The 26,304-nt window shown below is 39.8% G+C and overlaps 2 protein-coding genes across 4 annotated transcripts; both read right to left on the minus strand.

Moving 5' to 3' along the window:
* Positions 1–1,016: 1,016 nt before the first annotated feature.
* Positions 1,017–14,285, minus strand: ca5a (carbonic anhydrase Va). Of its 2 annotated transcripts, none has more exons than XM_077596017.1 (7): positions 13,843–14,285; positions 8,685–8,882; positions 6,618–6,736; positions 4,623–4,718; positions 4,478–4,540; positions 4,254–4,412; positions 1,017–3,598 (listed from the first exon to the last, which is right to left on the minus strand). In XM_077596017.1, exons 1-7 carry the CDS (start codon positions 13,985–13,987, stop codon positions 3,428–3,430), a joined length of 951 nt encoding a protein of 316 aa, XP_077452143.1. In that variant the 5' UTR covers positions 13,988–14,285; the 3' UTR covers positions 1,017–3,427. The 2 variants fall into 2 exon arrangements, with proteins under 2 accessions (XP_077452143.1, XP_077452144.1); XM_077596018.1 differs by lacking the exon at positions 13,843–14,285 and adding an exon at positions 8,971–9,548.
* A 1,596-nt stretch (positions 14,286–15,881) lies between these two features.
* uba2 (ubiquitin-like modifier activating enzyme 2) lies at positions 15,882–25,611 on the minus strand. 2 transcript variants are annotated; one of them, XM_077596785.1, is made up of 17 exons: positions 25,373–25,609; positions 24,296–24,379; positions 24,126–24,196; positions 23,975–24,039; positions 23,770–23,870; positions 21,310–21,431; positions 20,553–20,620; positions 20,350–20,471; positions 20,166–20,265; positions 19,930–20,081; positions 19,751–19,844; positions 19,566–19,678; positions 19,295–19,450; positions 18,848–18,944; positions 18,579–18,684; positions 18,334–18,476; positions 15,882–16,863 (listed from the first exon to the last, which is right to left on the minus strand). In XM_077596785.1, exons 1-17 carry the CDS (start codon positions 25,511–25,513, stop codon positions 16,646–16,648), a joined length of 1,953 nt encoding a protein of 650 aa, XP_077452911.1. In that variant the 5' UTR covers positions 25,514–25,609; the 3' UTR covers positions 15,882–16,645. The 2 variants fall into 2 exon arrangements, with proteins under 2 accessions (XP_077452911.1, XP_077452912.1); XM_077596786.1 differs by having other exon boundaries at positions 16,676–16,901; positions 25,373–25,611.
* Between the last annotated feature and the right edge of the window lie 693 nt (positions 25,612–26,304).

A 26,304-nucleotide genomic window follows, 5' to 3' on the forward strand; every position in this document is an offset into this window, starting at 1 on the left:
TTTGTGGAGACGGGATGGACGGGGAGGGGGTGGGGGGTCATATATGAAAGGGAATAGCCATTTATTTTCAAATTTCTTCCTGCTTGGATTGAGTTTGAAGAAGGGCTTTGCTTTCGTGTCATGTGCAGAACAATGGGTTATTACTTACAATAGATATGTAAAGCATAGAATGTTGGTGTTATGTCTGCTTTACCTTGAATTTAAAACAACATTTGGATAGTTACTTGCTTTTTTTATTTTATTTTTTTAAGGTGATACTGGGCAACATTTTCAAACAAAAACGTCAGGCAGTTTTTTTGTTTGCTTGTTTTATAATGTTTGGATGTGGTATCCACAATTTATTTGAGTAAACATTAGGGTGATGTTATGATATATTAAAAATTGTTGTGATGGATATTTACCAACAACAACAAAAAAACACAAAGAGACTGTTGGGGTAATCATTATTATAAATGTGTTTGCAATGAATATAAAGCCTTATAATATACATGCTTACTATATTAATCAATATATTTGCTTATTAGGAATAGTAATGCTCATCCTAATAGTGTAACTATATTAAACAATATAGTTATATGTGTTGATCGCTTTCAACGAAGACAAACGCTTACGCCAAGGTCGCTCTCCAGGACAGCTGGGTCCAGCGAGAGATACAAGTTCGAAAGGACATAAAACAATCCACTGAGTTCTTGCTCCGAGGACTGATTACTGGAAGATACGCCTCCACCCCTTCCCCAGATGCGAGTTCGCAATGAAGATCGGTGAAGGACGCTTAAATTGTTGTTGGGTCAGTGGATGGCTATCAAGCATATTGTTTTAATTTGTGACGCTAGTTTGACGCTAGGTTTGCTTGATTATGGAATTGTTTTGTTTCTTGCTTACGCAAATGGAATCGATAACCTTGTAATTGTTTTGATTTGAAGCTTTAAATGGGCAGGACATAATGCCGCTCTTTAGAATAATCTTGGGGGGGCGAGCTGCCGGATGTATTCTCTTCTTGCAAGAATTAAATGTGATGTGACTACAGATGCCTTTTTTATTGAAAGCTGAATTGGAAAAACCTAAGGATAAACCTACAATTGGATGAACCTAACATTAGACATTGCATTCCACATGTATTGTTATGACATTAATTCGTATACATTGTGTCACAATCAACAAATTGTCTCAGTACATTCCTTTAAAAGCAAGGGGTCTCAGAGAGTTGCACAGTTGGACTACAGAAGAACCATCCAGAAATGTGAGTAGACCACAATGAGACCCTCCTGTCCAAGAAAGTTGACTGCCTATTGGACAAATAAACAGCTACAATGCGTTGAAAAAGTAGTCAACACATGTTCATGCTCAGAATAAAAGAAGATCTGATGATAGTAAAAGGCATCTTGTAAATAGTGGATCATGACTGCTTACATAGTTGGTTAAACAAATACATATCTTAAAAATGTCTGCACTGAAGACATTTTTAAAAAACACAGATGTTGATATCCTGAAGGCCCATAGAGATGAGAAAATAATATATCAAAATCACTACTGAATGAATTTTGATTGCACTAAAAAATCATATAAACAATTACAGTAATACCTCATTTATCATTGTTAATCGGTTCCAAGACCTGCCGAAATAAGTGAATAACCACAATGTAGGGAGTGTTTTCGTGATGTTGGTTTAATATTATTTGGACTTTTAAAACCTTTTCTATACTACTTTTAACTACTGAAGGTATACACTGCCCCTTGTGAACAGTAAAATGCTCTCCATTTGTGACTGGGCTTGTTTTACCTTAGTTCAGGTTTGTATTAATGTTCCTAGAGTATTCATTTTATAAATTATATTGGGCAGATCCAAGACGCGATGTGGTGAATCCACGACAGTCGAGCTGGCGAGGTATTACTGTATCTTAATAAAACAATTTTTTATCATGTTCATAATAAAATTCCGATGAGCAGCAAATGAATTTTTATGAAATGACATTATGCATGAAGGCAGGTAAAATGCAATGCATTTGTAAAATTAGAACAGAAAGGCAGTGTTGTATTGCATCAGACTTTAAACCAAAGAGAAAAATGGTTACAAAATGTTTTGATGCCCTAATGAGGATAAAGCGGTTCAGAAAATGAGAAGAGATGTTTTGATGCATATTTTGAATTCCTTAAATACATCCAGTAAAAAAAAATGGACACTCTTTCCCATCAAGGACACGCTTATTTGTGAATGTGCAGCCTTAATAACCTTGGAAATCATATACAATCTTGTCTTTTCAATCTACATTCCATTTTTGTGGCTACTTAGGCCTAACTCAGGAGATGATGGTGCTCAATTTGAACACTTGCCATGACAGTGGGATTAAAATGACAAGCATGAGTGTTTAGTATTACGTATTTCATCTAAATTGAATAAGAATAGTGGCCATCACATATAATCGCAATCAGATACACTGCTCGAGTATCCTTTTATGAAATGAGAGCACCTAAATAACATTTTTCCACACTGTCAAACTTTTGTCACATCATGCCTAATCCCCTTTCACCCCAATTTTATAATCTGCTTGCTTTACAGTTGATATGTAGTCTCAAAAGCTCTACTTCTTTGCCAAAATGTTGCATAGTAAAATAGACCCTCAAGGCACATCTGATGAATATGAATAAGTACAGTAGATTAATCTCTTTTAAATGAATCCTGCAAAGACATCAGGACAAAAAAGGCAAGGAAGTGTGAGATTCTTCCTTTTGACAAAAATTGAACAGGCTTTGATTTGAGGAAAACTAGAAGACAAAATGTTGTAGATGTAAAAAACCCTTGTGAACAAGAAAACCTCATTTGTTTCCTTTTTTTCCATTTACACCACAAACAGAATAAAAATTCAGATAACTTCCAGCTATGTAACTGTGAAATCCCTTGAAATTGGATCAGATTAAAATTATCCAGCCACTGTTTGATTTGTTATCTATATTCAGGATAAACAAGTATTTGAGAACGAACAATTGTGTTCCGATGAAGGGTGAACAAATGTTGCTTAAAAACTTTGCGTTTGGGATGCTTGACACACACATAATAAAAAAAACAGACATCGTATAAAATCTGATGTACAAATAATGCGTTATCAGTGTTGTGCAAAAATGTGGTGTTTACTATTATACCGACTGTGGCCAGCACACGGTGCTATTGAGTCAATACCAGCAGTCTCCTTTTTAAAATTTGATAGAAACTCTAAAATAGAAATCAATAAAATGTCAATTTCAAATAAATATAGTTAATGCGAATATATATCTGCAAAAATTTGAAGTAATAAACCAATTAATTGATTTTAAACGTAATAGCCAAAATGTCTGTTAAATTCTATGTTATGTTAATACACATTTCTTGGACAAAATAACATTGTTTCGTCACAACATCAGTAACAGGATGCATGTAATGCACTTGGTGGTGTTAATGGGTGTGCTGGTCGTCTTGGTCAGAAGGTGACTCCTTTAGGAAGGGAGTAAAGGAGGAGCGTACGGTGCGACCCCGCAGAGGCTGTTGCACACGAAAGTTGTTCACCATGCTCTTCTGGACTTCTTCCTCGGCTGAGGTAAAAAGAAGGCTCCGGAAAACAGCCAGCTGTGAAGATACAAAGGCACAAGTTGATTGTGAGCAGGCATGATTTTAAAATCTACCAAAAAAGTATGGCGTGGTTAAGCACTTTGTCCAGTGGTCATAAAACTCGATAGGAAACAACTATTTTTTTTTCAATCTCTGAACCGCTTTATCCTCACTAGGGTCACGAGGGGTGCTGGAGCCTATCCCAGCTGACTTCGGGGCACGAGGCGGGGGACACCCTGAATTGGTGGCCAGCCAATCGCAGGGCACAAGGAGACAAGTAACCACTCACGCTCACACACATACATACCGAGGGCCCATTTAGATTGTCCAATCTGCCTACCATGCATGTTTTTGGAATGTGGGAGGAAACCGTAGTACCCGGAGAAAACCCACGCAGGCCCGGGGAGAACATGCAAATTCCACATAGGTGGACCGACCTGGGTTTGAACCCAGGACCCCAGAACTGTGAGGCCAGCCAACGCACTAACCACTGAGCCGCCAGGCCTCCATAGCAAAAAAATACATTAAAAAAAAAAAAAGAAATATCAAGCATGAAGTGGATAAATTTGAATACGATTTGTTAAGAAATACTTTCATCAGGAGATCTGAGAATAGTTATAGTGGAAAAATAGCACTTTAGCCAGAGCTGGGTTTTTTGACCTTTGTAACATACCTGGTCATGGCTAACTTCTATAGGCTGCTTCATGACAATCCAGCTCACAGATTCCGTCAGAGGAGGTGTTGTAAGAGAGCCGTGGTACGTCCAGTAATCCTCAGTGTTGTTTGGCAACAAGCAACCAGGATCAAATTTAGTAAACTCTACTACACTGCCCTGCAAACATTACACAGAGATTATTGTTGCATGCATGCGTTTTTTTATGTGTATACTGGAATTACCTTGTGTCTGATAGCAGGGAGAGCGTCTACCAGTTTCTGCAGCCCATCGTGTCTCTTCCCCACCTACACAATTACAGATTGACGAGTTTTGTAACTTTTTGTAACTGCGTACATAACCGTGCATGTGTGCATGCGTGAGCATCACCTTGAGAAATACACCAATAACAGCAAGGCCATTGTCCTCCATCACTGCTTCCTCAAACAGACTGTACTTATCTGAATTCCAGTGAACCAAGTGAAGCTGACAACACAAACAGTACATGTCAACCATTAGCTTAAATGCAGGAGCGAAAAGCAATAAACTTTAATCTTAAACTTTGGTGCTTTCTCTCCGCCCTGATTACAGTTTGTTATTTTCTGTGGATAGTAATATTTCCTGGAGAGAGCAGATACAGAAGCAATAATGAGAAATTAGACCATTTACATGTAAACTAATAGAATATCATATGTTAAACTGTATTCAATGAGTGTAAAGACAGGACCTGAGCAACAAGTTTTACCTATAATTATTTTAAACCTTAGCTGGGTTCAAAGGCTTTATGAGTACATTGTCTTTTGCTTTGTTATGCAGGTTGTAAATATCAACTGATTTCCCACACTGATAAAAGTCCATCGTTGGGTCCACTGTTAGTACAGAAAAACACAATTTACAACTGCTTGTAATCTATAATCCTTATAAAGCGTGATTTATGGGTGTGTGAGTGTGTGTATGTTAAGATTCTCTTGCTACGTTTGTCCAAACCGTGCAAAGTAGAGAGTTGAATTTTTTTATGGTGGCCAGAAACGGCTGTCGGATCCTAATAGACGAGTGATTGAATTTCTTCACCTTCTCGAAGTGTGTAAACGCAATCTTTTATTTGTTAAACACCCATTTTTCAACAGACACTTTTTTTTTAATAGCGCAACAATTGTCTTTTATGATGACAATGCAAAAGTAAACATTATGGAAACTGTGTAAAACACATTCCTAGCATCAAAAATTAGGGCTTGGCACGCAAAAAGATGTGGCAGGTGCAAGACACACCCTTAAACAGAAGTGAATTGCACCAGCAGATATACACTTGGCGTATTAATGGTTTAAAGCAAGTAAAAAAAAGACCCATTTCAATTTGGACAAAACAAAAAATTGATTATAGACCACCATTTTTATTCCGCAGTACATATTCTTCTTAGCGTATCTGCAATTCCCTAGGTTAACAGTGGCAGTTGCAAATAATCAACTAGTCTTGTACAAGAAACGTTGGTAGACACTTTTTTTTTTACCTGTGAAAAACATGCATGGTGAAAATAGTGAGATTGATTTAGAGTAAATTTTCAGATCATTAAAACGAAAATGGTGAGTTAAATGGCGGTGAGAGTGAGCTAAATGGGAACTGACTTTCCGGTGACTTTTATAAAGTAATCCATTCGGATTGAGCATTAACCTATTCTTTCTTGTAATAACGATTAGTATTTAACGCGAAACCACTAACACACAAGGTTAGCAGCAACATTTGAATACAGAACCTCAAGACAATGAGTTGGATGTGCTAAACCTCAGGTGTCAAAGTGGCGGCCCGGGGGCCAAATCTAGCCCGCCGCATCATTTTGTGTGGCCCGGGAAAGTAAATCATGAGTGCCGACTTTCTGTTTTAGGATCAAATTAAAATGAAGAGTATAGCTGTATATTATATTTCCGGATTTCCCCCCTTTTAAATCAATAATTGTATTTTTTTAATCATTTTTTTCTGTGTTTTTAGTTCAAAAATCATTTTGTAAAATCTAAAAATATATCAAAATATTTTGTGTTTTCCACTTTAATATGGAACATAATGATTAAAAGAGATTTTCCTTTACTAAGAGAAAAAAGCTCAAATAATCTATAAAAAATGGAATAGTTAGGGCTTTTGATCCAGTTCTTTTAATCGATTTATAAAAAAAAATCTAAATATTATATCTAAAATGATCCGGCCCACATCAAATCGAGTTGACGTTAATGCGGCCCTCGAACCAACCAGAGTCTGACACCCTTAGCAGCTAAACAGTAAACTAATTGCCCTCATTAGTTCATTTTATAACATTCCCGAAATGAGTCCGATTTAAGTTTTTGTGCACTTCTGGGGATATTGACATATATAGATATTTGGAAATGGTTGCATACCTCTGCAGGAAATAACTTCCTGTCCACAGTGTGTTCTGATCCCCAGGCGTTGCTCTCACCCCAGTGGAAGTGGAACTGGCAGAGCCTAAATCTGTCTTGCAGTGGTCCCCCTTTTAAAGCTGTGGCAGCAAATGAGAGGACACAATGTTGTTGTGTTGACATTATTTCACAGATGTAACTATTATGAAGATAATGGGGGAAAACAGGACAGTCATCACCTTAACTCTCATATGGTCTAACAGGTGAGCATTATGACCGACAGATATCAGACTAGTAGTACAACCATGACTAATGAGATTGAAGGTGATGCATAAAAGAATTCACAGTGTTTCTGTTTGAAAGATTATAAGTATTTTTATTATTATTATAAATTAGTATTTATTTATTATTTATGCAACTTCTGCATATCAGCAGAGGAATGTGAGATGGGTGAATAAAACAGCTCTTGAACTAGCGCAAGGGTGTCAGACTCAGGTTGGTTCGCGGGCCGCTTTAACATCAACTTAATTTCACGTGGGCCGGACCATTTTAGATATAATATTTAGATATTTTTTTTTATAAATGGATTAAAAGAACTGGATTAAAATCCCTGAATATTCCGTTTTTATAGATCTAAAACAATGTTTATTTTAGCTTTTTACAAAATTTTAGATTTTACAAAATGATTTTTGAACTAAAAACACAGAAAAAAATTGATTAAAAATTTACAATTATTGATTTAAAAGGGGGAAAATCAGGAAATGTAATATACATCTATACTCTTCATTTTAATTTGATCCTAAAACAGAAAGTCAGCACTCATGATTTACTTTCCCGGGCCACACAAAATGATGCGGCGGGCCAGATTTGGCCCCCGGGCTGCCACTTTGACACATGATCTAGCATAAATTACACAACAGTACATCAAAGCATATAGCGTATATAAATCAGTAAGCATTTGAAATACATACCCAAGCCCCAGCATGTTTGATTTTTTTTCCTTGTGGGTAGTATGCAAAAGTATATGAATTTGACTTTAAACTCACGTTCATATATCACTCATAGTAAATAATAATGTACACTTAAGACGACTAGCTATAACTTTACTTTATAGCCAACTGCATAATCTTGTTAAACTGAATTAAAGAGTAGGATCAATAATTCTGCCTTTGACAAAAATAAAAAAGTCATCTTTTTGATTATGGTATTATAGAGACAGAATCTTGTAAATGATCAGTCAGCAAAATAGAGTAAGAAAATATTGTTATGCACAGTTTACATTTAAAATGAGGTGTTTTAGTTGCCCCGGCAACAAAATAAGATCTCATGTCATCTCATTTTCTGAACCGCTTTATCCTCATTAGGTTCGCGGGGGGTGCTGGAGCCAATCTCGGCTATCTCCAGGCTAGAGGCAGGGCACACCCTGAATCGGTGGCCACCCGATCACAGGGCAAAAGGAGACAGACAACTATGCACACACACCCCCATTCCTAGGGGCAATTTAGAGCGTCCAATCAGCCTACCTTGCATGTTTTTGGAATGTGGAGGAAACCAGAGTACCCGGAGGAAACCAACGCAGGCCTGGGGAGAACATGCAAACTCCACACAGGTGGACGTAACCTGGACTTGAACCCGGAACCCCAGAGCTGTGAGGCCGATGCGCTAACCACACGCTCCACTCGCACAAAGTAAGATCCTACTATAAATAGACCTAAAATGTGACCAGAATCAAAGAAATGAATGAAAAAAAATATTCTTGCACTCAAGAAAATCTCAGTCACATGGCAGTCGCCAGATGCCCATGGTGGTTTTATCTATGGATCCTCAGTGTAATGTTAGCATTCAAGACTGACTTTACCAAAAAAAAGGCCAGAGGCTAACAAAAGTGAGCATTCTTTGTGCAAGGCTAAAACCTCGAAGTTGTTCTGAATTCAAGGAAAATGATTGCTATTTTTCATACATAATACTGCTCAGGAAAGGACAAAACAAACTAAAGAACTGTCATTGCTAAACTATTTTCATTTGCGTAAAAAAACGGGTATATTTGAGAAAGAGAATCCTTTTTATCCACAGTAAAAAGTCACTTACTTGACTTGTCTGTAGTGTCATCATATTCAACCAGGAAAGAGTAACCATTATTCCAGATTTGATTGCATGTTGTTGGGTCATAGTCAGCGACCAAAGGTTTCAGCTGGGAATCAAAGACACTTTTGCGGACAACGATGTCAATCGGAGACTGACGGTCACCTCCTGGAACGGCGAGGGGTCCTTGCCACATGGGGTGCACTGGATGTGAAAAAGAAAGCCAAAGAAACACGGCAAATTATACAACATTTTGACAGCATGTCTATGTCAACATACAGAACAAACCTACTTTTCATGTTGTGTTCAGCCGCCTCCTGCATCGCTAAACAGCAATCCATTTTGAAATAATCTTTCAACTGTCACTGTGACTTAAAGACAGACTCGCTTGTCGAGCTACGTGAACGAACTGAATGGGAAAAAAAGCATTTGACTAACGCCACTTCCTTCCAGCTCTACATTTCTTCCTTAAAGGTAATGACTGAATAAGAGGAAAGTAGGCTGGCTGTACACAAAGTGACCTGCGGAATGTCCTGGCACGCCCCCAGCTTCACGCCACAGGGAGCCAATCAGACCCCTGTTAAGGTCGAAAAGCCTCAGGCCAAAGTCTATACAAGGACCCAACTAATTACGCAAAACCATGCTTCCCAATCTTCCGATCGCACCTTCTTCTGAAAGTCCTAGAGAAAAAAATGTAGGTGTTGGCTTGAAAGGGCAACCTATGGGGAAAGAGTTTCTCGCTGCCTTAATCATGAGAGAGAGCTTATCGGAAGAGAAAACAATCTTTGTAGTGTAGCTGTCAAGGACTCAGAAACAAGCACTTATTGTCTTCATCTGCAATCATGCAGCACAAGGCTTAAGGTTTCCGCTGCGAGCAAAGCTGAACAGGTCTGACTGGGATATGACCTTCGTCTCCTTAAGCCTTTAGCGACTCCTCCTGGGAGAACTTGGTTGCCTAATTCTGTTATTGCAACGGTGCAAATTATGTGCTTGAAAAAGCATTTCACGCTTAGGCAAATGCTGCGCGTCTGCTCGAGTCGTCTTCAATGAAAAGTCACAGACAACTGAATAAAAATGAGAACTGCAGTTGAACTGTATGTACATTGGATTTCTAAAATCGAAGGGGTATAGTCGTAAATTCAAGTCATGGCTGCAAAGGTATCTGAGATTTTAAAACCACTCGGTGAGCAAATATTAGGACAAGACAGAAATGTTTAACTTGGCGAAGAGGTGTGGCTGAGTCTCTTGATCACGCTTTTGAAGTCACCTATTTAATATCTACCACAAAAAAATACAGAGTTAAGAGAAATAAATTATATGTCATGCAGTGGTACCTCGACATATGAGAGCCCTGACATACGAGCAATTTGAGATACAAGTAAAATTTTGGGCAAATATTTATCTTGAGATACGAGACACATTTTGATATACGCGCATACAGCGGACACGAGAGGCTGCTCATAAGAACATCATGAGCACCGTCTTTCTGGTCACAACTCCCTCGTGTAATGTCTCTACGAGCACTGGGCAGAGCGGTGCACTTTTTTCAGTGTTTTTTTTCCGTTAGACAGTGCGAATGGCCGATCAATCGCTAATATGAGAGGAGTATATACTACTTCTCGTTGGCAAGTGGTCATGCGTTATCCTATTGTGAGGATTCGTAATCCAAGTTCATTTAAATTTGTTTATGTTATGTTACGAGCGTGTTGCCGTCCAAAAAGTCCCCCCTCTCCCTCCCCCTCTCTCTGTCCGTCTTCCCTCCCTCCACGAAAACCGGTTATTTTTAGTACTATTAAACACATTTTAGTACTATTAAACCGCTAGTTATTTGTTACTTTGTTAATAGATGGCGAATTAGAACAAATAAAAATGTTTTTCCAATCCAATATTTTACTGTTTTTGGTGTTTTTTTCAGAGGGTTCGAACGAATTAATTTGTTTTTAGTTCATTTCTGTGGGAAGCGTTCATTTGAGTTACGAGTAAATCAACATACGAGCTCAGTCCCGGAACAAATTAAGATCGTATCTCGAGGTACCAAATCTATTAGATATGCCATCCAATTTAGTTTGTCCTTTTTCCATTTTCACCGATTACTATTAGTGAGAGAGTTAATTTAAATTTAGCAAAAACTCATCATGGCAAAGTACAATTACACCAGACTTAAGTTAATATTAAAAAATATTTCCACATCAAAAACAAAAAATAAAAGGTAACTAGGAGAAACCTATATTCAGGCATTGTAAATCCCAACTAGCATTGAATACGTAAACCAATTTCTAGTTCATGCCCCAACAGTTATCTCAGTGATATGGCAGATATCTTCATAAAATGAGGCTTCTGTATATTGAGTATATCTACACAGTAGTTGCTACTGCATATTGATAGCAGCCTCTACTGCATCAAGTTGTAATTACAGGAACTAAGCGTACTGAAGGAGGCAAAGAAGGTGTGTGAGAACTAATTTTTATGGTACGTGAACTGGAAGTTGTTTGGTTTCAGGGGCATCAACTTTTGGCAATGTAAAGCACATTAGTACTTCTTTAAAAAAAACGTTGCATTAATTATTTTAACATCAGTCGAACTGAAAGCTGTTAGGGGTATGCGGACATCAATTTTGATGACGTTAGATTTGTGGGGGAAAAATAGATTTGGGAATTATTTGGAGGGAATTATTTCATTCTGTTAATAAAATTTTGATGAGAACGACTTTGTAATGTTAGTATAGGCAACATAGTTTTTAATGAGAACATTTTCAGCAAGTGGTGTGCCTTGAGATTTTTACAATGAAAAAAGTGTGCCACAGTTCAAAAAAGGTTGGGAAACACTTTTATAGTCAACCGCATATCAAAAACTACTTTACAAACAACCATACGCACTCACAATCAAACTGCCACCAGCGGGAATCGAGCCCGCGCCTCCCAGCACCGAAATCGGGCAAGTGAACCTCAACATCACGAGGCGACTCAGTGTGAATTATCATTCTAATTAGAGTAGTATACATCCTATAATACTGCCCCCCCAGCTTCCAACCTCATGGGAGCGAACCTCATGCATGGTTTTGCGATGAGTCATAACACACTTTAAACGAGAAATTCTATACTTGTGTTCAAGAGAACAAGAAAAGCCTGTTCATGGGTGTGGATGGTTAATAGGTTGCACAACACCCTGTATAGTACACTCCTGGCACTATTTGGCTGCTATTGATGATACTAGTCGTCCAATCCATTTGACTAGGAGAGGTTGGCTGTAAATAATCATTATCAATCGTCCCAGTCTAAATGGATTAGATGTCTGGTCAATGGAATTGAAAGATGAGCAACATTTATCATTGCCATTTAGAGTGTCCAATCAGCCTACCATGCATGTTTTTGGAATGTGGGAGGAAAGCGGAGTACCCAGAGAAAAGCTACGCAGGTCCGGAGAGAACATACAAACTCCTCAATATGTTCCTATAAAACCTAAAATAGTTACTTGCCCCATAAAGGGCTCATGCATTACCAACAGCTGAACTGAAGTGTCTATTTGTTAAAAGACATCATACTTGTGGTGTCTCGTACTATTCAAATCCAGTTAGATTGAAAATCTAGTCCAAATTTTCCAATACTGTACATCCATATTTTTTGCTCCAAGATCTACTTTTCAAGGAGTTAACCTCCCAGTATCTATCTTTTTTTACAGGCCACTGACAAAGCTCAGCAATTCTGCAATGATCTCATCTCATCTCCTTTTCTGAACGGCTTTACCCTCATTAGGGTCGCGGGGGGTGCTGGAGCCCATCCCAGCTGTCTCCGGGCCAGAGGCGGGGGACACCCTGAATCGGTGGCCAAACGATCGCAGGGTTCAAGGAGACGGACAACCATGCACACTCACACCCATTCCTAGGGGCAATTTAGAGCGTCCAATCAGCCTTCTTTGCATGTTTTTGGAATGTGGGAGGAAACCAGAGTACCCAGAGGAAACCCATGCAGGCCCGGGGGGAACACGCAAACTCCACACAGATGGACATGACCTGGATTTGAACCCAGGACCCCAGAGCTGTGAGGCCGACGCGCTAACAACTCACACCACCGGGCCACCCTTCTGTAATGATATACCTCGCATTAGACCAGGGGTCGGGAACCTTTTTGATGGAAAGAGCCATAAACAATTCATATTTTTAAATGTTAATCCTTGAGAGCCATGCTCCGAATTTTAAAGTCAACATACATAAAAATGTGTGGTTTTTTTAGTCACTTCACCACTTTTAAAGTACAAAAAGTCTATGAATTATTTTGACAACATTGTTACTTTGTTGCTAATCAATGAGTATCAATGAGAATATCCATGCAGAAGAGTGTAATGAAAAAAATAATTCAATAGTTTCCATATTTTACCCCACAGGTTAGCGGAGAGCCATATGCACCCATCAAAAGAGCCATATGTGGCTCCCGAGCCACAGGTTCCCTACCCCTGCATTAGACTATCAATATGTATGGAAGCGGTAGAAAATGGGGGTGAAAATCCATTCTCGATTCATGCTAAAGTTTACTGCGGACATGACAAATTTCTAAGGAAATCAACAGAGGGGAGGGATCAAAATGTTATTATCGTGCGATCTACCAATAGAGGGCGGCCCGGTGGCGCGAGTGCTTAGGCCTCAGACCTCTGGGGTCCTGGGTTCAAGTCCAGGTCGGTCCATCTGTGTGGAGTTTGCATGTTCTCCCTGGGCCTGCGTGGGTTTCCTCTGGGTACTCTGGTTTCCTCCCACATTCCAAAAACATGCATGGTAGACTGATTGGACACTCTAAATTGCCCCTAGGTATGAGTGTGAGGGTGAATGGTTGTTTGTCTCCTGGTGCCCTGCGATTGGCTGTCCACCAATTCAAGGTGTCCCCTGCCTCTGGCTCGAAGTCAGCTGGGATTGGCTCCAGCACCCCCTGCGACCCTAACGAGGCTAAAAGCGGTTCATAAATTGAGATGAGATGAAATGAGATCTACCAATAGTTCCTTGACGATCTACCGGTAGATCGCGATCTACGTATTGACCACCCCTGGTCTACATCCTCGTTCCCAAACATCAGCAGTCCTGTCTCGACAGACAGCCCCAACAACAACAAAAGTAAAAGCAACCCATAACAAACAATTCAGACGACATGTTGGTTTTTCAAAGAGATGATATACTCACTTTGCGACAGCACATATCTGCTGGAGCAAGCCGTCAAATTGCATCCGCGGACGGGGGTGAGCCGGTGACTCCTCCCGGCGTTCCTGAAGAACTGTCGGTGAATCTGAGAAGCCAGAGGTCGAATTACTGATGATAAAGTCACCATCTTGTTACACTTCTGAGTTTCCTCGTCCGATTTAGTCGGCTAACAACCGTATTATGGAACTCGCTTAAAGTTAGCTGTCAGATAGACGCCAAACGGCGTGACGGCTTTGGTGTCTCCTTTTTTTTCTGCTTCCGCCTGAAAGGCGGTCCCACGCAGCCCAAAAAAACCCCACACACTCCGAAAACAACATCCGTGTCTATGAGCCTACAGATTTTGATGGGAATATTGTTGCAAGGGTAGAGATTAAGTACTAGCTGTTAAACAGGGCAGCAAGACCCTCTCCCCCCTCAAAGGAGGGCTGACTATCGACTGCATGGGGAGGGTCTTTGATGTTGACCAATCAGCGTCGAGCTTCAAGGGGTGGCAACAATATTGACGATTTTGGACGTCATCCCTTAATTATTGTCGGATGTTTAGTAATCTGTAGTCAGAAATTTGGGTTCAGTTTAATCATCTGTTTAGACAATTTAGTAATCTTTGAGTACAGTTTACTAATCTGTACCCACAATGTTTGCATACAGATTAGTAAACTATTTTATGGCTATAAAACCTCTACTGCAGCTACAGCTGCGACACAAAAAATAATCAATAAATTAATGCACAAAAATGGGGTAAAATCCACTTCCTAGCAGCATTTTGTGATTAAATACAAACACTGGAGCTTAAATACAAACACTGGAGCTTTTCAGATATCAGAACTTGGCCCACAATTGAAATATTATTTAGGAATATGGCCATATTTTACTCACCAAAAATCCTTTTTACACAATATCCATCCTCCTTTCTTTCTTCCTTCTTTCCTATCGCCATCGAAGCTGATGATGAAAGTCGAGCCTGTCCTGTCATATTTCTGGCATAGTCCGTTTTGAAAATGGCTTTAAATCAAAACAACAAAATACTATTTGCTTGTGGAGCTAAGTTAGCACACTGAAAGTGCCGCACACACCATATTCCCGGCTGTAACAGGCTTGCTAGCTTCGGAGTTGACTGCCCTTTCTTAATGATGTCCATTTTTTTCTGGAAAAGTCCGTCTGGAAAATAGCTTTGTGAGAGAAATCTGCAACAGAATTCATTTGTTTTTGCCACTGTCGGCCATGTGGGTGGAGTTTGCGATCTCTGGCTGCTTTGGCCCGCCTACTAGCCAATCATAGTTTGTGAAAGCAATGACATGTCCCAGCCAGCAAAATACTAACGCCTATGAAAAATCATTGTGGGGTTGCCAACTCGAAATCTGATTGGTTAAAAGCAACAGTCTAGTTTAATGCAGCAGAGCCCGCAAGAACTGATTGTGCAGGCTTTGAGGCAGATCTGATCTGGCAACAAATAATGGCTGAAATGTGATTGGTTAAATGCTTCAATATGAAAACACACATCTGGAAGCAGTGCAACCAGGGGGAAAAGCAATGAAAGGAAGCTAACAGACCATTTGGAATAATAAGTACGTATTGATGGACAAAATATAATATGATTCAGATATTTCTTAGGCCAGCAGAGAAGGCCTTGAAGGCCCTGACGGCCCGCCACTGATATATATATATATATATATATATATATATATATATATATACATATATATATATACATATATATATATACACACACATACATTTTACTTGAACCCACAGATCTGTATTATATGGTTTATTTATGTTTCAGAAAAATATAACACTATCATATGCCTATTTTTGTTCAGGTGTATGAGCTGCAATGTATTATAGTATTTTTATTTTAACTTGATTTTTTTGGGCGGGACAAAAGTCAGTTTGCTTTATACATGGTCATATGATGGCTTAAGGACAACATTCATTCACTCATTTTCTGAACCAGCGATCCTCACAAGGATCACGGGGGGTGCTGGAGCCTATCCCAACTACAAGAAAAATCTCCAACAGTCTGCTTTTTATTTGACTCATCCATTTTTATTGGTCCAAAAAAGGTTTCAAGGCCTTTTAAAATTTGATAGCAATAAAGTACAAAATGTTCAATCATTTATATTTGACGAGGCAGACAGGCCTTGACAACATTGCCTGCACCCAACTTCATTCGTTTTTTTTTTTAATTGACATTTTATTTAAACAGAACCCATCTCACCAGAGACTGTACTAAAGACCATTGCGCATTTGAAATACTACACCGTTGGCAATTTCATCAAAAAGAACTGCCATAGTTCCAAATGGCATCAGTATGACTTCAGGTCAAACACAATAGACGTACAGAAGAGAGCACACAATCACCTTGTGGCAAAAAGTGCCATTCCAACAGAGGTCAGATATGAAGCTGGTCTAAAGCTCCAGTAAAGAACAGCTGCCTGTCTGTTTTTCTCCCGTCATATTTAGTCAAACACCAACATCATTTTGATGATTCCAACGGTAATTGTTTTTTGCATATTAACAACGCACAAACCCCTTGACTTGAATAGCGTGGGAGTAGACGCAAGTGGGAATACAAAAAGCACTTTTTAATACAGTCAACAAAATTTTTGTTACTAGAAAGGAACAAAAAGTGAAATATTTTAATACGTTGACTATACTCGTGTTAACAAAGACTGGAGGGCGTATGAAATTTTTCTTCAAAAACGCATTTAGGTCTACAGTCCGTCCGTCTTGAAACCAAATAATATTTCAAAGTTTTTGCAATCCTCAAGAAAGGCAGGGAGGTTCAGTCCAAAGCGATGATGTCGTCATCGTCGTCATCATTGTTATCGTGGGCGGCCGCTGCACTTGACTGATCTGTCCGTGGGCGTTTGGTGGAGGTCTCGCCAGGGTCCCCATCTCCATGCTTTCTCTTGGCGCTGCTTGTGACCGCTCCCGAGCTGGACGATGCCTCGGCCTCGTTGTCAGAGTCCACAATCATAATGTCGTCGTCATCTGCCGGGACTGAAAGGCGGACAGGACACGATTGACAAAATCTATAACTATAAAAAACAAATCTATAATTATCCATTGTAAAACCTTGGTGATATGTTCATTCAATCCGTTACAAGCTTTTGGCGTTCATCATGGTTTCAGTTTATTCTGACATATTTCACCAAGGGTGTCAGACTCGAGTTGGTTCGCGGGCCGCTTTAACGTCAACTTGATTTCACGTGAGCCGGACCATTTTAGATATAATATTTAGATTTCTTTTTTTTTATAAATCGATTAAAAGAACTGGATTAAAAACCCTGAATATTCAGTTTTTTATAGATCTAAAACAATGTTTTTTAGCTTTTTTTAAATATATTTTTAGATTTTACAAAAGGATTTTTGTACTAAAAACATAGAAAAAAATTGATTAAAAAATACAATTATTGATTTAGAAGGGGGAAAATTAGGAAATTTAATACACATCTATACTCTTCATTTTAATTTGATCCTAAATCAAAAAGTCGGCACTCATGATTTACTTTCCCGGGCCACACAAAATGATGCGGCGGGCCAGATTTGGCCCCCGGGCCACCACTTTGACACATGTGCATTAAGCAATTCAAATGTAGTATAATGCAGGCTCGTTCATGTTTGAAAGGGAGAAAAGGTTGAAGCATTATGCTAATTATGCTCACCTCCTATACACACTCAAATTAACCTTGTGTTAAGAAAAAAAATTAAACACTGAATTTGGTGTATACCAGGTGTAAAAACTTGCCACTTTAATCAGGTAAAAAAGTATCATTTTTGAAAAGATTTGTAGTAAGTATTAACTCATTGGCTACCATAGATGGCGATAAATGTCAACCAATTTTGATGAGTGCTGAACGATATTGGATGAAATTGCGACTTTTTGGGTGGTTTGCGATATATATTGTGATATTAAAAAACAAAGATTTTTTCACCAGGTGACTTGAATAGCTCTGTGTGTGAAGACCGTGGGTGACTCACCGGGACCAAATTGTATTTATGTAATAATACTGTTTAATCCAGGGGTTGCTTTTATGGGTTAGGAGTTGGCTAGGGTTAGTCAACAAACAAAAAAATTGCACTCCTCACAACTAGAAGAGCTTAATTTATCACACTGGATTATTTAAATGAAACGACAAACTGACACTCTCTACAGTTCCCTACATTGATTTTAACATTTTTGACCGCGGACCTAATGGAGAGGCACTGTTAAAAGTCTAGTGTTGAAGCTCAGATGTGTAACAGAAGGTAAGATTCACTCTAGCTTCTTGTGCTGGCCATATTTATTTATATTTTTCTTGATTGCTAAAGGTCAATATAAACTAGGGAGTGGGCTGAAGTTCCATAGTTTGGACACGGCTACTTAAGGGTCATGTAAAGATAGCAATAATGTTGAAGAGGCATAGAAAGAATTCCAAGCATTTTGTATAAGTCACATTTCATAAAGAAAAGGCAGAAACATTTCATTACCTTTAGATGAGGTAGAAGGCTGCGCAGAGTCCTTGTTGCCATTAGTGATGCTTTTAACCTCTTCCTGGTTGTTTTGGGGTGGGGGTGCCTTGTCTGGAGCTTCACCAACCACCTCAAATTCTACATCCCTCTCAAGCTTTTCACTGCCAGTTAAAAGGAAACAGACAGATTTGCTCAATTAGGCACTGTAGCAACAAAAAAAGGACATTCTTTTTATCCAAATCACATTAATGTAGATGACATACGCGTGCAACACATTTATGAGGAGTGTGTAGTCTTGAAGGAAGTCGTCAGCTTGTAGTCGACTGCCGTTACGGATCCCGAAGTCAGAAAGAAACTTGCTGTTGTTGGCTATTATGTGAGAGTGACAAATTAACTGACAGTGCAGAGGTAACATCAAGCAGAATTTGTATGGAAATAAGAATTTTTTTTAATGACATATCTTACTAATATAAAGAAAACAGAATGCTTCAACACATTCATTTTCTTTTTATTACAAAACAATTGATTGTACCTTCAGTCTCTCCTTCTTCTGAAGATATGAGAATTGTCCCTTTTCCATCTTCTATCTGAACATCTGGCGCGACCATGCCAAATCGCTCCTTTAGGATCTAAATATAGTGGGGGCGACATTTAATGAATTATTATAGTGGGGGCGACATTTAATGAATTATAAGACCACCCCTTAGTAAAGCCTCTGTGTGAGTTCAAATCAAATCAATCAAAATCAAAAGCCTTTATTGTCATTATACACAGCTTCGTATAACGAAATCGGTGATGCTACTCCACAAAGTGCATTTTTCCCAGTAAAAACATAAATAAGTAATTTAAAAAGTCACGTAAGGTAATTCTAAAAATGTCAAAAAAAAAAAAATCTATTTTTTTCTAAAAATTTCATGTACTGTCAGAATTTGTCAATTAGTTTTCATTGTTTTGCAAAGTTGACTGTCATTCAAATCACCTTATCCTGCAAGGAGAGGACCGTTGTTTTGTGGACATTGAATTTGACGGTGACTTCGGGCTTGGAGGCGCACACGTAACAGTTAACCACAGGTGGGTCCAGAATACACGGAACAAGCAGCTTTTTCCTGAGGTTTGGACACTTGTTCAGGAAAATCTGGACATGAGAAAAAGCGCAAATATACACAAATATTACATCATAAAGACCAGTGCCTAAATAAAAGGTAGTTTGTGCCAATTTTTGGGGGGTAAAATGTGGTAGATCATCTAACCGTGCGGCAGGATTCCAGCTCCCCGCCGAGAATCTTGAGCCCCTCCAACACAATGAGACCGGCGATGACAGCATTGGTGGTCGCAATAGCTGGGATTATATTACCTGCCATCGCTGGTCCAAATAAATCCAGTTAAATGCACACATCCCTCCCCAAAGAGGGTCACATTTTCAACACTAACTCACACTTGACGTCAAAGCGGCTCTTCATGTTCATGCTGAAGATGTACATTCGGAGATTGGCCGCTGCGGTGACAAAGTCCATGGCGGGAGGATCGTCCTGACAAGACAAGTGGCGACTCTCACACTTTAGTAAGGACACACACACTCGGAAAGCATCACACTTATTCAAAAAGGCAAAATACCTTATCCCAGACGAGCTCTGCGCCATCTCCTTTATCATCTAACAGCGAGTGGAGGGTATCCACACTTTCCTGGAAGAGCTTGCAGTAGCCCCAAACACCAAGAACCTGCTGGTCCTTTAAACCTGAACTCGAGGACTCCTCTTGAGGAGATCCTGCGGGGGGAAAAATGACCAAAGTCGCTCAAACACGAGGGGTCAACATCCTCCGGCGTGACACACGACTAAATAGCAACACACCAGTCTTCTCCAGTTGCTGCCAATCCAGTGGCGTTGGAGCTTTCCTCTTTTTCCACAGCTTGTCCATCGTTAACAGGTACATGATGTCATCTTTGAAAAGCTGCAAAACAGATGCGATAAAAACTGCTTCCAAGACATTTCGCGCCAAGCAGTCAGTGTTGGCTATTTGCCCGCCAGTTGTTACCTTGTTGAAAAGTTTGACAGCGTTGTATTTGTTGCTGCGGGCCCACTGCTTGGTAGAGACCCGGTTGACATCTCCGTCCTTTTCCGCAGCTGTGGCACGAGCTGCTGTTTCTTCAGGGTTCCCTTTATGGTGGAACACACACGTTTTACAACCAAGCAGCGTTAAGAAAACACAATGTTTTCATTGGAAAACCAGCAACTCACATGAAGCCTCGGGATCCGCCGTGTCGGGTGACACATCTTGATCGGCGTCCTCTTCTCCAAATAGCTGACTGGGAATGCACATACCATATTTATTTGAGTATAACGCACAAAATTCTGTACCAAAAAAAATAAAGCAAAGTTCGGGTGCGCGTTATACACAGATCCTGGTTTTACACTGCCCCCGCGCCGGTGAAAAAGTCCCCCCGCCAGCCGTTATAATGGGAGACGTACAACCTGTTTTTGTCCGCCACATGAGGCGCGAGAGCCCGTTCTATTGGCTCACAGTCCAAAAGAACTCAAGAAGAACGCAATTGTTTGGCGAGTCTGATGATGATGAATCAGACTTTGACAATATTTAAATATTATGATGATGAATTGGACTTTAAGGATTTAAAATTGTAAATTCCATTTGAGAAGTGTTCATATGACTGGTAGTTTGTTTTGCCAAGTTTCCGTACCATATGTTGTGAATAAATGTTTTGTCATGGCGACATGTGTTCACCATTTGCCAGTTACAAGTACCCGTGCAATACTTGGTGTGAGCTGAGAAAAAGTGGAAGAAAAAAAATGTATACCAATTTTTAGTCCCAAATTAAGGGTGGGCGTTATACACGTGTGCGCGTTATACTCGAATAAATAAGGTAGGTCATTTGACACTTGATTTCAAGAACATCTTTGATCACAAATTTGTTGGCTGATGTTATGTTATTTTCAGAAAATAATAGTGCCTGGGAGGTTGTGACTGAATGAGCCTCACTTGAAAAGATACTTTGCCCAGACAATGCAGTGAATAGGTTCAGATGGTGTGTTTCTTATGGTGCATCCTGGGAAGGTTTTCTGAGTGGGTTTAGGTTGGCACTCGTAGCACTCTGTCATACCCTGAGGAAGCAAGTAGAAAAACAAACAGTTGAAGCATCATGATGGATGGCACAATGCACGGCATTTTCCGGACTATTAGTTGCACTTTTCTCTAAAAAAATTGGGACATGATACAAATGATGAATAAAACCCAGATTACTATATGATGTGGAATAGATGACAGCTCAAAAGCGAGAAAAGATAAATACAAGGATGTGAAATTTCATGGGGTCAACAAATCTCCCAAAAAGAGTGCTGGAAGAACTGGTAGCAATTATGGATGGCCTGCTGCTGATTTTATTTTTAATTCCAATCTAGTCCAATTTTTTTCATGGTGTGTTTTGCCGATGCCTATCCAATACCAATCCGATGCCAGAGGTTTTCATCGAGTAAGAATAATGCAAAAATAATGTAACCATTAAATGACAAGTACATTATAAGTACAGACGCTCCCCTACTTACGAACATTCAAGTTACGAACAACGGTACATACGAACATGTCTGCAAATTGCGTTTAAGTCGAAAAATGTTCGTAAGTCCAATTTTGTATTTTTTTCCCGAGTAGTGCTTCTTTTCGCCACTAATACCGACGCCTGGCGCTGTGAGAGCTCAGCTCACCCAGCATCTACCTTCTTCTTCGTTGCAATGCGGAAGTGCGTGAACGTATCTCCAGTGGGCAAAGAACCTTTTTCATTTGTATCATTAAATATCTCGTGCATACTTTATTGAATCGGGTTGGTAAAAAGCGAAAGTCTTCTATTGAGGGAGTTGCAAGGAAGAGGCAAGCCATTTCATTTGAAACGAGTGGCAATAATAACGAAGCTTGATGCGTGTGAGAAAGTGGTGAGCGTTTCACGGGCATACAACTTGTCAGTACCATTTATAAACAGAAAGATCGAGCAGCAGGACCCAAATATTGAACGTTGCACAAAGTTTGCAAATCAATTGAATGATGCCATACAGGGCTACCGCATCATTTATGATGAAAAAAAGAAGAAAACTGTGCAATCGTCGTTAGATCGCTTCTTTCGGCCAGTTTCTAATACAGGGGTGGCCAACTCCAGTCCTCGAGAGCCACAATCCAGTCTGTTTTCCATATCTCCCTCCACCAACACACCTGAATCAAATAATCAACTCATCAGCAAGCTGTCCAGAAGCTTGATACCAATCCCGATGATTTGATTCAGGTGTGTTGGTGGAGGGAGATATGGAAAACAGACCGGATAACGGCTCTCGAGGACCGGACTTGGCCACCCCTGTTCTAATACATAAATCTCTCTCTCTCTATACAGTACTATACATATTCTCTCCATTTTATTAAATGTTTTTTTCAGTACAAACCAATGTGTGTTACTTATACAAGCCTTAAACATACAAATGCACTTATATAAACCTTCAATATACTTATATAGGCCTTAAACTTAAATTATAATACAAAATATAGCACTGAATCAACTTACAAACAAATTCAACTTATGAACAATCGCTCGGAACCTAACTCGTTCGTAAGTAGGGGAGCATCTGTATTATATTGACACCTGGCAATACCTCAATAAATGAATGCTCTGTTTACATGACACTCAAGCAATTTGAGATACGAGTAAAATTTCGGGCAAATATTTATCTTGAGATACGAGACAAATTTTGATATACAAGCATACAGCGGAGCGGACGCGAGAGGCTGCTCATAAGAACATCGTGGGCACTGTCTTTCTGGTCGCAACTCCCTCGTGTAATGTCTCTCTGGTCGAAACGTTCATTTGAGTTATGAGTGAATCGACCTACGAGCTCAGTCCCGGAACGAATTAAGCTCGTATCTCGAGGTACCACTATACAACTAATTAGTGGCATTGGCAACAAGATTCAGTATAAAAAGTGCATCTCAGAATGGCAGCGTATTATCTCAGAAGCCAAAATTGGGAGACGATCACAAATCCCCCCAATGTTGCACAGAAATAGTTGAGCAATATCCAAAAGTTGTTTCTCGCCAAAAGATCCCTAAGAGCCCGAAGTTATCACCATCTACAAAACAGTCCATAACACCATCCAAAGATTCTGAGAAACTGAAACAACCTCTGCATGTAAGGTCGAGGCCATAAAAACATACCGGATGCCTGGGAACCTCGGGCCCGAAACAGCTGCACCGACCGTCTCTGATAACTAAGTAACCACCTAAAATACGACTCGTTTTTTCCCCCTAACTATTGTGCTGTCTTTAGCTGTGCGACTAATTCTGCAAGTGATAGTCCGAAAATTATGGCACATCATATCTCAGGGCAGCGATTTTAAACTCATCTCTCAGTGAACATTTTCTCCCATAAAAATGCTGTCAATAGCAGTCAATGAGTTTAGTTTGTACCTTTTTAATTACGGTGACCTGTCCGAGGTATCCCGCTGTGCCGCTCTCAATGAGAGGAATATCGGCTGCCAAACACATCCTGTTAACGTGATTGCGGGCAGCTAATGGAATAAAAAGGGGGGGGGGGGGGGGGTGTTGTTTAACATCCCCGTCATCTTGACAATGATTAAAAAAAAAAAGAACAATGATACCCAGATGTGTGTACCTCGGTTATCTAAGGCGTTCATCACCAAGTTAAAGTTTTTAAAGAACTCCACATTGTAGTCAGGACTGTTGGGACAATAAAGATTATTAAATCCATGAGTTGTACAAACAGGATTCATTGGTCAAAAGTGATACGCAACAAAGAGAGTTACTTCATAATACTGTCATGGTAGGCAGTGATATTTGCAGAGGGGCAAAACTGCAAGGCACTCTCTTTGGCCACCTGTTGTAAAGAACAAATAACACCCAAATTGTGGTTATCAGCAAATGTGGATTGTTAACGTAGTACAAAGTATTTCAAAAAGTCATCGTTTGTACATGCCTGTGCTTTAGACTTTCCAACATGCTTCTTCTGAAAGAGAAACTGGCGATTCAAATTGCTGACGTCAATTGTGTCCAAGTCAATCTGTAAAACAAAGAATTTTGTGATATACAGGACAGGACTGTGTTACTGAAACATTTCATACATGTAAATGCCATATCTAAAAGATGGGAAAATTAATCTGATTTCATCATTGCTTATCCAATAGATGGATCAATCCAAATCAATGCACCATTAGACCCTGAGTAATTTTTAAATGATCATTCACTCATTTTTAATAATTCTGTGCACCGTTCAACACCACGTTGTCCACCGATCACTTGTATGAAGCAATCAATGTTCTATTAGTTTAGTTTCTTTATACTAGTCCTGGACATTTTCTGAAACCAATCAGGCCAGGAAGGCTACCCGTCTTGATGATCTTACCTTGTGTGTGGTTCCAGCTTTATCTAGGTCTACATTGTCTTTTCCTGTGTCTGTGCTTGCTACTGCTACAAACTGAATTTCCCGAATTTGGGATGAATACAAGTTAATCAAATATAATGTAATATAATCTATATCTTTTTTGCATACATTGCATCAGTATCTATACTTCTACTTTAGTGAAGCTAGTGAGAACTTTACCCAAATTCGGCTGTGATGCGCAGCACAGCTAATAATAGACTTCGAGCGGCACACATATTTGGACTTTTCTATCATTTTGCCACAATCGCCACGTCAGGTGCAAGCTGGAGCTAAATGTGACCCTTTTCCTACTTACACACTCATTGTCTATCTTTATTTGTACAAAAGTAGACCGACTTTATCGTGTCGATGGCGCCAAAATACACTGCGACCCTGAGTTTCCCCACACATCAATTCAAGTACACTAATAAACTGCAAGGAATAATTATTATACATGAGCATATTAGACTGCTACTTGTCGTAGTGGAAGACCGCCACGTGAACTCCCCACAAATATGAATGGTGCACAATGCTTTCACCTGCCAACTAGATATCCATTCTGCAGCACAAAGAGATTAGCTAGCTAGCCGGCTAAGCTAAGAGGCAAACAAACGTAAAACGAGTGATACAGACCACTTCGATGTTTCGGAATCCAGTAAGGACAATGTTCTTGAGGAGCTCACAGCCGATACCACCCGCCCCGACCACCAACACCTTGGACGTGGACAGGGAATCCGCCAACTCCTTGCGGAGGGAACCCACAAGCTGAACCATATTGAAGGAACACAAAAACAGCCTGTAGCACCGGGATGCTAGGCGGCTAGCTTTGTCTTCCTTGGTGGAAGGAGTAGAGCATAGATAACATTCGTAAAATGTAGATGCGTATAGGTGGAGACGCGGCGTAAATAACTGGCGGCCATCTTGCGTCGGAGAAATTCACCTGTGGCTTTGTGTAGCAGACGTAAGGTGAGTGATTTTTAACACTGAAATACTCTTAAGTCACTCAATTTTGACTGATTTTCTAATAGTTTGGTTTATAACCAATTGTATCAACATTTACCATCTATGCATCCACCAATCTTCATTCTCTGATTTTCCGACCCGGTATTACTCACAAGGGTTTGTGCTGTCATTACAATATGTGAAATAAAGAATAATGAACTTCAATCAATTCATTTATTTTCTTTACCACTTATCCTTACAAGGGCTGCATAGGTGCAACTGTGGGTAGTAGGCGGGGTATATACACACACTCTCACACGCTCACACACTCACACACGCGCGCACACACGCGCGCACACACGCGCGCACACACGCGCACACACACACATACTCATGCACACACACACACCCGCACGCACACGCACCATGAATTTAAAGCGCAGTTCATATTTCCTTTCTTTTCTATTTTCCTTACATTAATATTAACATTGGGGTCGTGGGTACAATCCCAGGTCGGTCCCGTGTGGAGTTTGCTTGTTCGCTCCGGGCTTGCGTGGATTTTCTCCGGGTACTCTGGTTTCCTCCCACATTCCAAAAACTTGCACGGAAGGCTGATTGGACAC

Source organism: Stigmatopora argus, chromosome 3 (assembly GCF_051989625.1).
Source record: "Stigmatopora argus isolate UIUO_Sarg chromosome 3, RoL_Sarg_1.0, whole genome shotgun sequence".
Classification (NCBI taxonomy): domain Eukaryota; kingdom Metazoa; phylum Chordata; class Actinopteri; order Syngnathiformes; family Syngnathidae; genus Stigmatopora; species Stigmatopora argus.

Coding starts and splice junctions, on each gene's coding strand:
- ca5a (XM_077596017.1), bottom strand. CDS start 13,987: ATGGTGACTTTATCATCAGTAATTCGACCTCTGGCTTCTCAGATTCAC. Junction 8,883..13,842: donor CAGATATGTGCTGTCGCAAA/GTGAGTATATCA, acceptor TTTCACATCCAG/TGCACCCCATGTGGCAAGGA. Junction 3,599..4,253: donor TAGAAGTTAGCCATGACCAG/GTATGTTACAAA, acceptor GTATCTTCACAG/CTGGCTGTTTTCCGGAGCCT.
- uba2 (XM_077596785.1), bottom strand. CDS start 25,513: ATGGTTCAGCTTGTGGGTTCCCTCCGCAAGGAGTTGGCGGATTCCCTG. Junction 24,197..24,295: donor TTGGAAAGTCTAAAGCACAG/GCATGTACAAAC, acceptor TCTTTACAACAG/GTGGCCAAAGAGAGTGCCTT. Junction 18,477..18,578: donor CTCATAAATGTGTTGCACGC/GTATGTCATCTA, acceptor TTTAACTGGCAG/TGAAAAGCTTGAGAGGGATG.